The 15397-nt window shown below is 38.8% G+C and overlaps 1 protein-coding gene across 1 annotated transcript in view; it reads right to left on the reverse strand.

Moving 5' to 3' along the window:
- The window catches only part of LOC102930848 (myocardial zonula adherens protein), a 94140-nt gene that overhangs the window by 44947 nt on the left and 33796 nt on the right, over nucleotides 1-15397 (reverse strand). Inside the window, exons 4-10 of the mRNA XM_037910810.2 lie at nucleotides 13986-14078; nucleotides 9243-9356; nucleotides 8121-8273; nucleotides 5318-5443; nucleotides 4279-4407; nucleotides 1551-1636; nucleotides 501-606 (exon numbers count right to left, since the gene is read on the reverse strand). Of these exons, the coding sequence (XP_037766738.1) occupies nucleotides 501-606; nucleotides 1551-1636; nucleotides 4279-4407; nucleotides 5318-5443; nucleotides 8121-8273; nucleotides 9243-9356; nucleotides 13986-14078 (807 nt within the window). The remainder of the gene's footprint in view (nucleotides 1-500; nucleotides 607-1550; nucleotides 1637-4278; nucleotides 4408-5317; nucleotides 5444-8120; nucleotides 8274-9242; nucleotides 9357-13985; nucleotides 14079-15397) is intronic.

The raw sequence follows: 15397 nt of genomic DNA on the forward strand, positions 1-15397 counted from the left end.
ATATTACTAAAAGCAAATAATCCTTCATCTTTTTCATTCCACAGACCACTTGTTTAGAGAAGGAACCAACCTCCTCACCCACCCACCCACCCACCCACCCCACATCCCCAACCCCAACTACTTGTGTGCATCACGTCTCCATTACTCACTGCTTAATTCTGAAAGAGTTTCATTCCATGGACCACCAGGAAGGGATCCAGAGCTACCACTGATACAGACTATAGCCTGAGAACCACTGGTATAAACCATTTTAACTTCCTCTTTCTGCTTTGCAATATACAGATGCATAGCTCATCCACTATTGATGCAGTAAGCAACATGGTGTAAGAAGGTAACAGGCTAAATAAAGCAGCAAGCAACATGCAGAGCTTTTGGTAGTGGAACAGGCAGAAGGACTTAGAAGAGAGCTCCCTCCTGGGCTATGTATTCAGCTTTATGGTGTACAGTGTTAAAACCTTCAAAAAGTTGTTTATGGAATGTATTGTTTTACTAGAGCTCACCTCTTCAACCATATGTTTGACTTTCTTCTGTTGGCAATGGACCATGTCATCCAGATGTTTGATTCGTTCTCTAAGACCAGCTGCAACATCTTCCAGATGCTGTGACCTGATATAAGTTATAAGAACTAAGTAAATATGTAGGAAGCCATGCAATGTAAATAAAAGAATAACTAAACAAAAACAAAAAAATAAACACAACGCCCAAGTAGATCAAGAAAAGGAACCGCATTAAATAAGCCAAATTCCACTGACAAATGTCATTTCCTATATTTGTCTAAAGTTCATTTTTATGGTTATCTGTTTGGTCATTAGTCATTGTCAGACACCACCCACTTAGCTCACCTTTACCTTACATATCAGAGCTGCCAATATTTAGAGAAGTTTCACAAGGGATAGTTGTTCAAACAGAATGATGATCTGGGATCTTCTAGACAATCAGCCCTGGAGAGCTGCAGGTACATTATGGTTTGTTTTAGCACTTACAAGCCGTTATCTGATCAATCCCCACTTCATCACCAAGAGGCAGATGTTACCAAGGAGAAAAAGTAAGAGTTCACAGACTGTGCTCACTGAGCTGTCCTACAGTTCAACATAGGATGTGGTACAGAAATTACTTTTTTTAAAATGTTGTGAATATACATATTAGAGAAAGAGATAATTAAGATATTGATTGCAAGGATCCTAGCAGCCTGATTTTGGGTGCTCAGCACTTCTGAAAAAAGAGTCTGACCTTTGTCTTTTATATCTATTTTAAAAAAGCATAGCAGATATGCATGAAACTATATGGACCTAAAAACTGATTTCTCAGCAATGCAATGTACTCTACCTAATCCATCATGATTGCACTCAACTTCTCTCATAAATAAAGCTAAGAAGGATGAGTTTTTGCAAAATAAATTCTCTTGCAGTTTTCCTACATAAAATAAGGCAAATAGAATTTGGGAAGGAATTATCCAGCTGGAACATATTACAACCAAAGTTAATATAACAGATTCAGGTTTGAAAATTTTTTAACAATGCTAGAAATCTCAGTAAGGAGTAAAATCTCACCTCTGTCTGTCTGAATGGGTTTGAGATTTTGCTCCAGATATCTGGATTTCATGTTGTGCCAGTTGTTTTTGTAGCTGGTGGCGTTCCTAAACAAGAAAATGTTATTTCTCCGCTTCTTCACATTGTAAATTTAAGTACATTTTATTGTGATTTAAAAAGGCCCATAATATGTTAAACAAAAACAGAAGCTGATTCAGCTACAAGTTATTACTATATTACAGGTGGAGCATGTATTTCCTACAGCCAAGAAGCACAGAATGGAAAAAACAAGGCTTGAATAAAGAGAACCCTGAATTCTCAGCTGAGCACAAGATAAATGGCAATGTTTTCAGTCTTCAGCGCCAGTGTCAAGGGGCAGCTTTGCTTGCAATTTTGTAGGTAAGTGAGACTCTGAAGGATAAAGACAGTGTGAGCTGAAATGCAACTCTGAAAGAACATTATCTTTCTGACCCACAAAGGGACTCCATCCCTCTAAAATTCTTACAGATCGAAGATATGATTGATTTAAGGTCTTGGATGCAGAGCTTAAATGAACCACATGACCACTGTTGATAAAATGAATATCAAATTTTCCATATTATTCCTCCAAAAGGATCTCCTGATCCAATGTATTTTGGCAGAGATAGGAGGTGTCTCCCTATTTTTCTCCCAAAATGTCCCTACTTGTCCTGTTCAAATGTTACCCAGCATGAGTGCTGAGAGGATCTGTGCACATGTAGGGTCTGATCATGCACCACAAGTCAAGGCGAGTTTTGCCTTTCATGTCAATGAGACCAGGACTGGGGCCTTAGATAACAGCCAAATATTTAAACAGCAACACAAGCAGAACAGCAGGAGTTTAGAGCTGACTGCATAAATTAATTAACAAAAAGTAAAGTTCACATGCATTTCCTAACACCAAGGATCATAATGTACCACTTTACTCATTGAATACCACCTTTATCACTATGAATAACGCCACTAAACGCAGTGGGACGACTTGTAGAGTAAGGAATTACACTCTGGCCCAAAAGTGATTTATCCAACATTACTGCTAACTGATAGCTTCATTTATTTTAATTTATGTCACAGCTAGATCTTAAACTGAGAAGAGTCCACCTAAATAGTTATAATCCAGTCAATGCACTTTTGTTAGTTGGGCAAAGAGGACATTAATATACTACATATAGTTTAAACAAGGGTTAGTAATCCCATCTAGTCAGCAAGTGTGGGTGGCGATATTTGTTTCTCTGTATTAGCAAATAATTAGTAGTTAGATTTAAATTGAAGCTAAAGCACACCAAGACCGTGGTTTTTAAGAATTGAGTTTTATTATGTTTTAGGATTAAAATAACCAAAACCCTACGTTCTTGTCACCACTCAGGATTTCTAGTGAGTCCTTACTTCTGCATTTCTGTCTTTTAGACAGTAAGTTCTTTGGCAGGGATTGTATTTATTTTCATATATTGAACAATGCCAGACATGCTAAAGGCACTAAACAAATAATATTGCAGACTCCATTACTGAATATAATGGAATCACTGATCATTTCAGATTAATAATTACAATGAAATTTCCCTTAGTTGACACTGGGGGAATAAACCTGTTTCAGACATCAGGGAACTTCCAACAGACAAGGTTCAGATAATAACTGTATGTGTAAGTAGAGGCACTGCACTACTACTAGACTTACATTAGAACAATTATCTCAAAACCAGTGTGAGTTTTGCCCGGGAACGAAGTCCATAAAATAGAAGAAGGCAGGGCAGGAGATATAAGGAAATGACAGAAACTGCTACAACAGAAACTGCTACAACTTGTTCTACAGCAGTGCTGCTAACGTCACAAGAGATAAGTATCTGGCAGCATTTCTGCTTTGAGGGAGTTACAAGGCAATTGTAAAAATATGCTCAAGGCTGCAGCATGGTAGACCATATTTGAGCCAAGGAGAGAAACATTTGACAATATTGTGTGCAGATAAGTAAGGAAGAACCATTTTATATATCAGAGGTAGACTAAAAACTGAATATCTGGGGTCACTGTCAGAGTATTTTGAAAAATAATCAAAAATAAGTTATGTGCACGGAAACATAGATGGTTGTTACATGCACAGAAAGTTTGACATCAAAATTCAAAAGGAATCTTAGTCTGAAGTTTTAAGAGTTTCATCCTGATGTACAGGAACCCTAAGGAGCAATTCCAGTTAAAACTAATTACAATAATAGGTTTTTCCCCAATGCATTTAGATAAAAATGTTTTCATATATATGCATTTGTTGCCCAGGTCAGCGGTACATTTATAAGATTTTATGTCTAATCACTAAAGGACCATAAAGGATCCAGAAAAACTTGTACAGGCTATTAGGAGATAAAATGTGTTTTTTTAAACTGTCCTTTCAAAATAAAGATTGGCCCCATGTGTGTCTCAGCTCCGAAGCAGCCCTGAAAGTTTTTGCAAGTAACAGCTCCCACAAACAGCAGAGTGGGCAAAGGGTGCCAACTTGCCATGGTGTGTCCTCAGCAGTCCAAGTGCTAAAAGCATGGACGGATGCAATAAAGGGTTTTTGATTTTATTAACAGGAAGAAGATAGAAGTGGTGAGTCGGATAGAGGCCATTGGAGGAGAGGGATGTTGTTGACTCACAGGGGACTGAAGAAACAGGTGCACTCCTATATAAGTTTTGCATTTCTGCTAAAAAGAGCATAGATATTGGCACCCATACTTTAACATTTGTGAGCAGAGAACGTTACCTCTTCCATGCGCTGAATGAACCGATCCAGCTCTCCAATCCTCTCGTCTTTGTCCTGTATACTTGTCTCTGTAATTTGCATCTTCTTATTTGCCTCCTCAATGGCCTTCAGAAGTCTATTTGTTTCTGCCTTTGAACAAACAAGTTTATGTTCATATCCACAAACAATCAATAAAATTGATGAATGAAAAGTAAGGAGCCGATTTCTGTGCTATACAATGGGGTTGTTTTTTTTTTAAAAGTAGACTCAATAAAGCCAATAAAGTTAGGTGCCCAAGAACTGAGACTTTTTGCAAACCAAACATCTAGCTATAGCATCGAATATGAGTTTTGTGGCACATAAAATGTGGGTGATCAAAACAGTGGCGTTATATCCCTGTATTAAAAGGCTTCTCAGCAATTAGCTTTAAAAACAAAAAAGGTTTGCACACCACATGAATATTTGTTCTCCCCTCAGTGGATGCACACGTACTCAGTAATGAGAGAAGAAAATGTACTATTCCCAAGAACAGTATGTTTAGTTCCCAAAGCCTGTCACTTTTAACTGCATTTATATCTGTATCACATTAAGGCTGGAGAGCTTGACTTCAGTTTCTGTGGCGATCAGTGAGTGGTGTTAGATAACCTTGTTATTGACCAGAAATATACAAAACATGATCAGAGGAAGTTTTTGGAAGGAAAAAAAAATATTCTCAGGATTTCTCTACTGAAATTTATTTTTTTCCCCTCTTGAGATTTCACTAAAGTCAGAGGATTTGTACTTTCCATTTTCTTAGACCAGGAGTAGAAAAACCATCCACTTTTTTCATTTTCATTTTGAAATTTAAATTTTTACTGTCCATTATGTTTAGACACCCTATTCTTCAGCTTTAAAGCTCTAGTGACTATGAAAGTTTAAAAGTTGCTGTGACAAGACATGAAATGAAAAGAAACTGGTTACAAATAAATTTAAGACTTCAAATTAAATTATGTTGACAAATGTAAGGACTGTACTTCAAACACTGAACTGAAGAGCACTGTTACAGACTGGCTGTACATACTATTAGAGTTTCTTTCTCAGCTATGTGTTTCTGTTCTTCTTCTTGTAGTTTTTCTTCATACTGGCTGTACAGTCTTCTGGTCATCTCTCTCATTACATCAGCATTGGCTTCTTGAGAGCATTCTACCTATAGGAGCGAACAAAAGAGAACTTCTACAGCTGAACCCTTTCTCGGTGCACCATTGCTGGAGACAAGAAAAATGGAGCTCAAACCAACCAAAAGGTAGAGATGTAACTGATGTTGATAGTTAGAGCCTTCCCTTAGCATTGTTACAAAATATACTCTACTATTAGGCCTGATTTACACCAAGTCCACATTATAGCACTCTGGCAGTGTAAAAGGGCCTTTCAAATGGGTGTAAGTTACAATTACACCAACTTTAGAGCCCCTTCACACTGCCAGAGTTAACGTGCCATTAAAGTAACTGAGAATCAGGCCTGACTCTTTATTAAGTTCTCTCATGACATCCTCTCACACACTTGAAGTTTGCTCCCACGTATGACGATTAATTCAAAATTCTCTAATTTTACAGGAGTATAGCTTAGAAATGAGCCTGAACCAAAACCCATATCCAAATGCCCATGCACTTTGCACTGATCAAAATCCAGATCCAATATTTACAGTTTTGAGCCCATCTGTGCTGTGGACTGAAATAAAAGCTAAATAAAACTAAACTAAACTAAATAGCTTTGCTAGGACTTGATTCTCCTCTTACTTGCGCTGCTGCAAATCTGGAGTGACACCATTAAAGTCATGGGAGTTACCCTGATCTAAGTGAGAGGAGAATTTAGGCCTACAAAACTATTAACTTAGTGTTATTTACATTCGTGTTAATCATGGTAATAAGAAAAGAATCAGGCACTTAGTGTTTAACGCTGGAACTCTAGTGCTCCTGGTTATAGAAGATCTCTGTTTTGAGCATCTGGGTTATCTTGTTTCAAGGACTGCAAGATTTATCAAACCCTTATACTGTCTTACTCAGTGGGAACAAACTGTTCAAATGTTATTGCTCTGCATAAAAATAAAAAGATATTTTGTCTTCTGAAGAGGGACAGATCTCGCGGAAGGATTCCATTTGCATTGTAACTGCCTTCTGTGGCATCTGACCCAGATCTCTACATTAGGGCAGAGAGCAAGTTTCTGCCAATGCAATCAAAAGGAACAGGAATTAAATAAACTTTAATTAAAGTATATGCTGAACCCCCAGAGTTACAGTAATGTGGTTAGAAATGACAAACTAGGAAAGCAGAGTTGCAACAGTTCAACCCTAACCTCCCTAAAAAGCATCAAAGTGGAGTATAATTTCCCGTGCCACCTCTCCCACTTTCCTTTGTTTACAATTTGGGTGGCCACTGCAATAACAAACAACGTTCTCAGGTGAGAATATAAAAGAAATTATTCTAACAGAGAGGAACATACCTGACTGGCAGTAATAAGGGTAGCTGGTACTTTTTGCCTTTTCACAGCCAACCCCCACAATACCAAATTCTCTTATGTGCCCCCCCCACCCCCAAATTAAAAATCAGATCCTGTAGATGTTTCTGCATATGACTTAACAAGCAACTTTCACTATGCCAGCATGTGCTTAACTTTTAGCACTTGCTCACATTCCATTGATGCCAACTTGCTTGACGTTAAGCACATGCTTAAGTGCTTCACTGAATTAGGGCCTACAGGCTGAATTCTGCCCTCAGATTCTACACATAGCTTTCCCTCACTTCATGTTTGGGCCAGGACATGTCCTCAAGATTAGAATAAACTACAAATTTCTGTTTTGAAATCCTGATTTCTTTTCCTCTACGCTCTTCCTCTGATTATCCTTTCCTTCTTTTTATTCCCTACAGACCACAGCAGATGCAAGCACAAAAACCTTGTAAAACTATTGTTGAAAGGAAATTAGAACATAAAAATACATTAGTAAGCTGGTACCCTCCCTCTTTAGTGTGATGGATCTGGGCCATCTATCATTATGCACCAATGTAGGATACAAGAGCCCCCAAGATAATCATCTGTTTCTGACTTTTTAAAATGTCAGTAAATCAGTGAAAAAAGAAAAGGAGTACTTGTGGTACCTTAGAGACTAACCAATTTATTTGAGCATAAGCTTTTGTGAGCTACAGCTCACTTCATCGGATGAAGTGAGCTGTAGCTCACAAAAGCTTATGCTCAAATAAATTGGTTAGTCTCTAAGGTGCCAAGTGAGCTGTAGCTCACAAAAGCTTATGCTCAAATAAATTGGTTAGTCTCTAAGGTGCCACAAGTACTCCTTTTCTTTTTGCAAATACAGACTAACACGGCTGTTACTCTGAAACCTGTCAGTAAATCAGTGGTCACCTAATTTCATGGAAGGGATTTAATGTATTTTTAAAAATATTTCTGATACTGCACGATTGTTCCAAGTTATCTGAAATGCTGTTAACTGCTCTGATATGATTTAATGGAAGCTTCCAAATGCAAGACAGTGGGACTCATAAAAAAGGCCCATATGATAGCTCCAGCTTGCATTTCATTCCCTTGTGCTTACCTGAAAACCTGTCCCACAACTAACTTCTCTTTTCAGGGTAATTTGCTCTTAGGGTGCACCTCTGTTGCCCAATAAATACTGTACATGTGAACAAAACATAACAGATTTCTGATGAAAAATTGTGAAAGGTACAGTACTGGCTGTCAATAACACTCCATGCATGGTCGGTGAAGAACTCTACACAAATGTGGCCAAATCTCTTTTTCCAAGAAATTAATCTCATTGCCTCAGCAATGTCCTTATTGTACAATATGAATAAGGGGAGTTTACATACCGTACCTTTAGTTTCAGTAGCTGATTTTCAACTTGGGCTGTTTCCAGCTGTTTTTGCTTTTCTTTCAGTTTTTCCATGGACTGCTCATGTGTGTGTTTTAAATTCCTTATTTGATCCCTTATATCTGTGTTCTCCAAACTAACATCCACTAAAGTTTTCTAAAATGAACACAACAAAATGAACACAATTTGCAGTAATAACAATAATAATAATAATTATTATTAATAATAATAATAATAATAATAATAAAAACCATAATTCGACCAACCTACCACAAGAGACTTTTTGCAATATTTAGAATATTTTAGAGTTTACTGTTTTGTTGACATAGTGTTAACATTAGTTAATAGCTTTGGCTCTTTAAAATTATGGTTTCCAATTATTTGCTTTATGAAAAAAATCTCTCCATAGGAGCATGTTCATTAAAATGCAGTCCCAGAGAGCTGTGATCAAGAGGAAGAGACACCCATGCATTACAGTGCAAACACCACTTCCATTTTATACTGTAATACAACTGAAGTGAAATGTTGGATTTCCCCCTCCATTCTTCCCCTTTCCAAATGCCAAATTTTAAGATAATAAACCTGAAAACACTGAAGTTTGACACAGGGAGGCAGGAGAGTCGAGGAGGCTAGCTGGGATGGATGCCAAGCTGAAAACATTTTTATAAACAAGAAAAATGATCTTTGTATGTTTACAAGAGTGGCTACTCAATATTTGTAAAATTAAAAAAAAAATCATTGAAATTTCCATCAATAGAAAACAACAATGGGACAAAATCATGTGATGTGTCATTGATTTGTAAAATATGGAAAGATTAAATTCACCTTTAATTTTCCATTAAGCAAAGGCTAATGGCTTTCATCAGCTGCAATGGAGTGAAACAACAACACTTTACTGCATATTAAAGGATAGCCTTTTAGCCAGCAAAACTCCTGGATTTTTCTTAACTTCATCATTTTTCTGTTTTAAATGTTGTTAGTCACATTTGATGGTTAAGATCCGAATGTGTATCTAACCATCATCCATCCCTTGTGTATACTGTTAAACTGATGGCACAAGAGGGAGTCTAGGATGGTGGCTGATGGATCAGGCCATTCTCTTTGATAGAGCTATTAACAGCATACCTGCAACTCAATTGATGCCGATGTCAAGGAGCTGTTCATTTCACTGAAGCTATCCAAGGCTGCAGCCTGCACTTGCATATGACTCTGTAAGGATTCCTTTTCAACATTTGTTATCTAAACAGATTAAGAAAAAGATATAAAAAACAATCCTCACATTTTAAAATTCTTTCAAAAGGATGACAGCGGCCGCCAATTTAGCACTGGAGAGACAAGAGATTAAAAACAATGGGATTAAGAGTTTGAATCTCTAGGTAAACTTTTCTCTAGTGGAAATCCTGTGTTAACCAAAACTTCATTTTAAAAGCTTAAATTTTGGCCTTGGAAGCAAGCTATGCTGAGATATAGAAGCAGTTTTTCAGTGTCTTCTCAGGCTGTGTGCCATCATGCACATTAATCACAACAAGGACTCAGGCTCTAACTCTTGTGGTCACAAAAAGAGAACTTCCCTCTGCACAAAGATGAATTTCTTCTACCAAGTTTAGCTAGAGGAAATTCATCCCTTTTAGTGCTTAATTGGGGCTTACCCGGTGCATAGGCCTTGTGCTGACCCTGTGCACAGAGGCAAGTTTCACCCAATAAGAACTCCTGCAGAGTTTTTCTCACCTTGAAGTTGTACTTTGCATATTTTTAAATTTTGCCAGTTTTCAAAAAGAAAAGATTCTGGTTTAGAAAAAATATTTGTATGTCTAGAAATGGCTGTGAGGATCTCCATGAAAGATCAGAATTGCAAATGCATATAAGAGCATTCCAGCAGGTGAAACAACACTCGTACTCATTTATTGTTATTTAGATAGCATGGTAAATTTTCACAATACTTTAGAGTAGCTAAAATATACAGACCCCCAAATTGACAAAGTCCCTGCCCCAAACACAAACACACACAAACAGATACAGGACAGCCGTTTATTAGCTGTCTGTGTCTTCAGTGCACAACTGAACAGATAGGAGTAGGAGGATGTTTGGTAGCTGTTTACTGGGAAAGCTGCTGTAGGCACATGGGGTGGAGTGCAAGAGGACATACAGTCAGGAGCAGGTGAAGGAAAGAAATGGAGAAGCTTAGAGAGAGGCGTGGCTGGAGTGCAGGGAGCACGATAGTGTAGGAGGAGACGAGACCAGGAACTCAGGGAAGCAAGTAAAAAGCTTTGAAGATAAGAAGCATGATCTTAAATGTGAGAGTGATCAGTGGGGAGGAGCCAACACAAACATTTACTATGTTTGAACTTTTCAAATACATATATGTGTGACGGGCTGGATCACAGAAACCCTCTTGGGGCTGCCACCTGATGTGCCAAGACTACTTCTGTCCCTGCCTTCCGTGTCAGCTTGGGACTCCAGAACCCTGACTGGCTGTGCCAGACATGCTTGCAAGCAACAAACACAGACCCAGGTCTGAATTATGTCCCACAAACTGCAAGCTTAACTGAGAGCAGCTTACAGAAGTGTGCCTGTCTCTAACACTCAGATGCCCAACTCCCAACGGGGTCCAAACCCCAAATAAATCCGTTTTACCCTGTATAAAGCTTATACAGGGTAAACTCATAAATTGTTCACCCTCTATAACACTGATAGAGAGATATGCACAGCTGTTTGGCCCCGCCCCAGGTATTAATACATACTCTAGATTAATTAATAAGTAAAAAGTGATTTTATTAAATACAGAAAGTAGGATTTAAGTGGTTCCAAGTAGCAGACAGACAGAACAAAGTGAATTACCAAGCAAAATAAAACAAAACACGCAAGTCTAAGCCTAGTACAGTAATAAAACTGAATACAGTTAAAATCTCACCCCCAGAGATGTTTCAGTAAGTTTCTTTCACAGACTGGACACCTTCCTAGTCTGGGCCCAATCCTTTCCCCGGTACAGCCCTTGTTCCAGCTCAGGTGGTAGCTAGGGGATTTCTCATGATGGCCGCCCCCTTTGTTCTGTTCCACCCACTTATATATCTTTTGCATGAGGCGGGAATCCTTTGTCCCTCTGGGTTCCCACCCCTCCTTATCAATGGAAAAGCACCATGTTAAAGATGGATTCTAGTTCAGGTGACAGGATCACATCACTGTAAGACTTCATTACTCACTTGCCAGCACACACGTATACAGGAAGACTTACAAGTAAGACAGAGCCATCTACAGTCAATTGTCCTGGTTAATGGGAGCCATTAAGATTCCAAACCACCATTAATGGCCCACACTTTGCATAACTACAATAGGGCTTCAGAGTTATATTTCATATTTCTCGTTTCAGAAACAAGAGTGATACATTTATACAAATAGGATGACCACTCATTAGATTGTAAGCGTTGTAATGATACGTTACAAGAGACCTTTTGCATGAAGCATATTCCAGTTACATTATATTCACACTCATTAGCATATTTTTATAAAAGCATTTAGGGTGCAACATCACAATATGAAATATAGAAGAAAAGATAAACCAACCAACCTTAAGGAGTCTAAGAACATAAAGGAAGATACACCAGACCAAACAGTGCCAATGATTATGAACCAAGGTCTAAAAACTTATCATGCACACAAGCAAACAAGGTCTACCTCTAGATAAAATACACAAGCATCGTGGACCAACCTTCATCAGTATTTAACAATTAGCATTTACTAGCCAAGCCATGCACCAACTGAGTGAGAGCATACAGGAGAAGGCAGTGCTCAAGGCTCACTTCATAGAGCTGTGTGCACATGTAAAAAGTGATCAAAGAAAGACTCTTTTGGACAAATTGCAGAAGAGAGGTTAGATGGGGAGGACCTAGAAGAAAGGTTCAGTGACCAAGGGCAGGATTTCACCTGTGCACAGGCAAGAGTTTTAGCAATAGGGATAAAAGTGAGGGGCAGTTTTTGGAGATGCTACAGACAGAGAGAGAATTTATGGCAAGGGCCCAGAGGTGATGGGAGCAGAAATAAAAGGATTCTAAAATGTTGCCAAGTATGAGAGCCTGGGTGTCTGGAAAGATGGTGGGGCTGTCAAAAGCAACAGATAAGATGGAGAAAAGGAGGCTTAGGGATAAGAAGTTTAGTCTGGGGAATGTAAGATGGTGGTTAAACACCCAGAAGGCAATACTGAAGAGACACTGGACTACACACTTAACTATCACTATGTCATTCCCTTGAAATGTCACACACAATTCATTTGACTGAGCCAGGATTGCATGACCTGAAAAGAGCTACATGTTACTGCTCTTCCTAACTACCCAATTTATGGCATTGGGATCTATTGACAAGCTACCACTACCTGAAAAATGATCCTATAATCATTAACTAGAAGGGGGAAGCTCAGCACAGGGTAGATGGAATTCCATAGTGCATCTGGCACACTTTACAGAGACAAAAATGGTGTGTGCCAAGAGTGCCTTGGGCCTTGAACAGCCCTTTATATTATTGTAGAAGTCCAAATAAACAAATAAATAAATTCATCCAATAATAGATCCCAGAGACATTTACATTTCTCCCATATTTCAGGCCAAATCCTGATCTCTTTGAGGTCAAAGCAAAAACTCCCATTGGCTTCAAGGGGATCTAGTTTAGTCCTTATGGCAGCATTTGGGACACAGTTCTCTGATCTTTAGCTACTTTTTGGACTCAGCTTCCCTTCTACAGGACACAGAAACTGATGGAAAAAAGATTAAGTGAAAGAGAAGCAAGTATTCATATTTTCAGACACTCCCAAGTATCAGGAAGTAGTCCAACAATGTACTAAGGAATGATGATTTTTTTTTCCCCTTCAAATTTTTAAGTTTGCTTCCAAACCTATAGAGATCATGATGCACACTCTAGGATAATGACTCGCAGAAGCTAAAGGCTCCATCAAGATAGCATTAGAGCACATATTTAAGTCCCACTAACTTAAAGTTAAGCATATGCTTAAGTGTTATCCTTATTAACAAGGCTTTTCTGAATCAGGGCCATAGAGAGTAATGTTGCAATTGGCATCTATAGCATAATTGTTGAACCAACCAGTTTTCTGAACTAAAGAACTCAGTTTGTATGGATTCAGGTCAGAGCAATTTTTAAAGTGCGTGTGAGGAAAAAAAAAAGGGGGGGGGAAACAATTTTCCTGACACCTTCACTATTATTGCTGCAGTGGAACATGGAGAGGCTTCAGCAGAGAACTGAGGCTGCAGCACTTTTAGGGCAATCAAATATATTTAAATACTGTAGTAAGTTACAAAGGCTGGAATTTAGTTTACTGGAATGACCTGTTGAGTTGCAAACGTGACCTCTAGTAAGCAATAAACGACAGATTCTTGTATAAGCCCCAGTGAGTTAATTTGTCAGCCCACAGAACAGTAGCTTTCTATGATAAACACCATCCTCCAGTCAGTATTAGAATATTAATCATACATAATCACACAAGCAATGTAATTAACAGTAGGCTTTATTTACAAAAAGCAGGTAATGGGGGTAATCTGTCATGCTCCTTTACATGACCAGACCTGAAGAAGAGCTCAGCATAAGCTTAAAAGCTTCTCTTTCACCAACAGAAGTTGGACCAATAAAAGTCATTACCTCACCCACTTGACTCTCTAATGATCCTTTACAGACAGAAAAAGCCTCTGCCCTGTTTTCATTTTGCTTGAAAAATACAAAGTACTGAAGGTATGAAAAATAATGAACTTAAATGGCTCTAAAACATGATTTGTTTCATGCCACATGCAGTCTTTCATAAAAAATGTTTGTAGGTAACCTTGTTTGGTTCACCTCTTATGACATCATTACAAATAAATGTGAACTTACTGTCAATTCATTAGTCAGTTGCTGTATTTTCCGTTTCATTTCACCATACTCTCCATACATTTTCTTTCTTACTTTTTCCAAAGTTGCTCTCACCTGTAGTCAGACAAATTATAAGCCTTTGTTATTCAGCCTTTATTACAAATATAATTTAGATTAGAAACCAGACAACTATGTTCTCCAAAGATCAAGATCACCTACAGTATCACCATTACTAAGCCAATGCTTGCTCACTGTGACATTGGTATCCAACACACAACTGTGTAGTAGCTGAGGGTTTATTTACCTTTTAAGGCCCTCTCTGTATAAACACTGATTTGCATGAATTTAGAAACATAATTTTATCACTAGATTCCAAAAAATAGGTATTCACCAATTTGATTTTAATACAAAAATTAAACGTAATTTAAAATAACTGCAGGTATAAATTGTTATTTCCTATATGTATTTTTAACACTGGAAACAAAACTGAGTTAGCTATGTTAATCAAACATGAACAGAAGCAACTTTTTAGCTCAAGATTAACTAGTGTTTACAACGGACACAACTAAATATATAACTGTTCATGCTACCTTCCAGACACATAGTTAGAGGTCGCCCTTTTCACTCAGTCATGATTACCTACCAGACTGATTAGGTATAGTACAACAGTGAACATAGCTGGGCCTATGCACAGCTGGAGTCAGGTCAGGAGGCACCGAGAGGTGGCTGCATTCGTGCGTACGTATGTAATAAAGGGGTTCTCAGGACAAATTTTTGGTGGCCTCAGAGTGCGGCCACCAACTCTTGCTGATGGTTGGTCTCACACTTTTTCCTAAAATACTTAATTAGCTTTAGGAAAAACAAATAAATATGCACATACACATGTCCAAATCATTGTAATTTATTTATTGCTAGCTAGTAAGTCTGTTGTGAAAAGTGATATTAAAAATACAAGTATCACTTTTCACAGCAGACTTACTTGGCCCTGCCAAGCCTGGGGACAAATTAAGCCCTGGATGTGGGGCCAGGGGAGGCAATAGGGGACTAGAGCCTGAAGGCCTGGAGCCCAAAGCCCGGTGGCCAGAGCCTGCCACTCCAGGGCTGAACCCCAAAGCCTGAGCCCCATCACCCCTGGGAAGGTGGGGAACTCACTGGGTGCCTGCTCCTCCAGAGGGGGGCGCGGCCCAACCCCTGTTGGTGGCCCCAGCATCAACACCAAGACAGGACATCCAGGAGCAAAAGGGAGGGAGAGGGGGCGCTACTCCCTCCCTTCTCCCCCCCCCACCCCCCCCGAGGCTGTGGCCACAAGAAATGTCCCTTGTGGTTGCATTTGGCCACGGTGGCCGCATCTGAGAAACACTGCTTTAGGGGGGTGCACTCTCAGAAAGGGGTTTGTGCTGCATGGTCATGCCCCAAACCATGTAGTCCTGTCC

The sequence above is a fragment of the Chelonia mydas genome, chromosome 10, assembly GCF_015237465.2.
Source record: "Chelonia mydas isolate rCheMyd1 chromosome 10, rCheMyd1.pri.v2, whole genome shotgun sequence".
Lineage (NCBI taxonomy): Eukaryota > Metazoa > Chordata > Testudines > Cheloniidae > Chelonia > Chelonia mydas.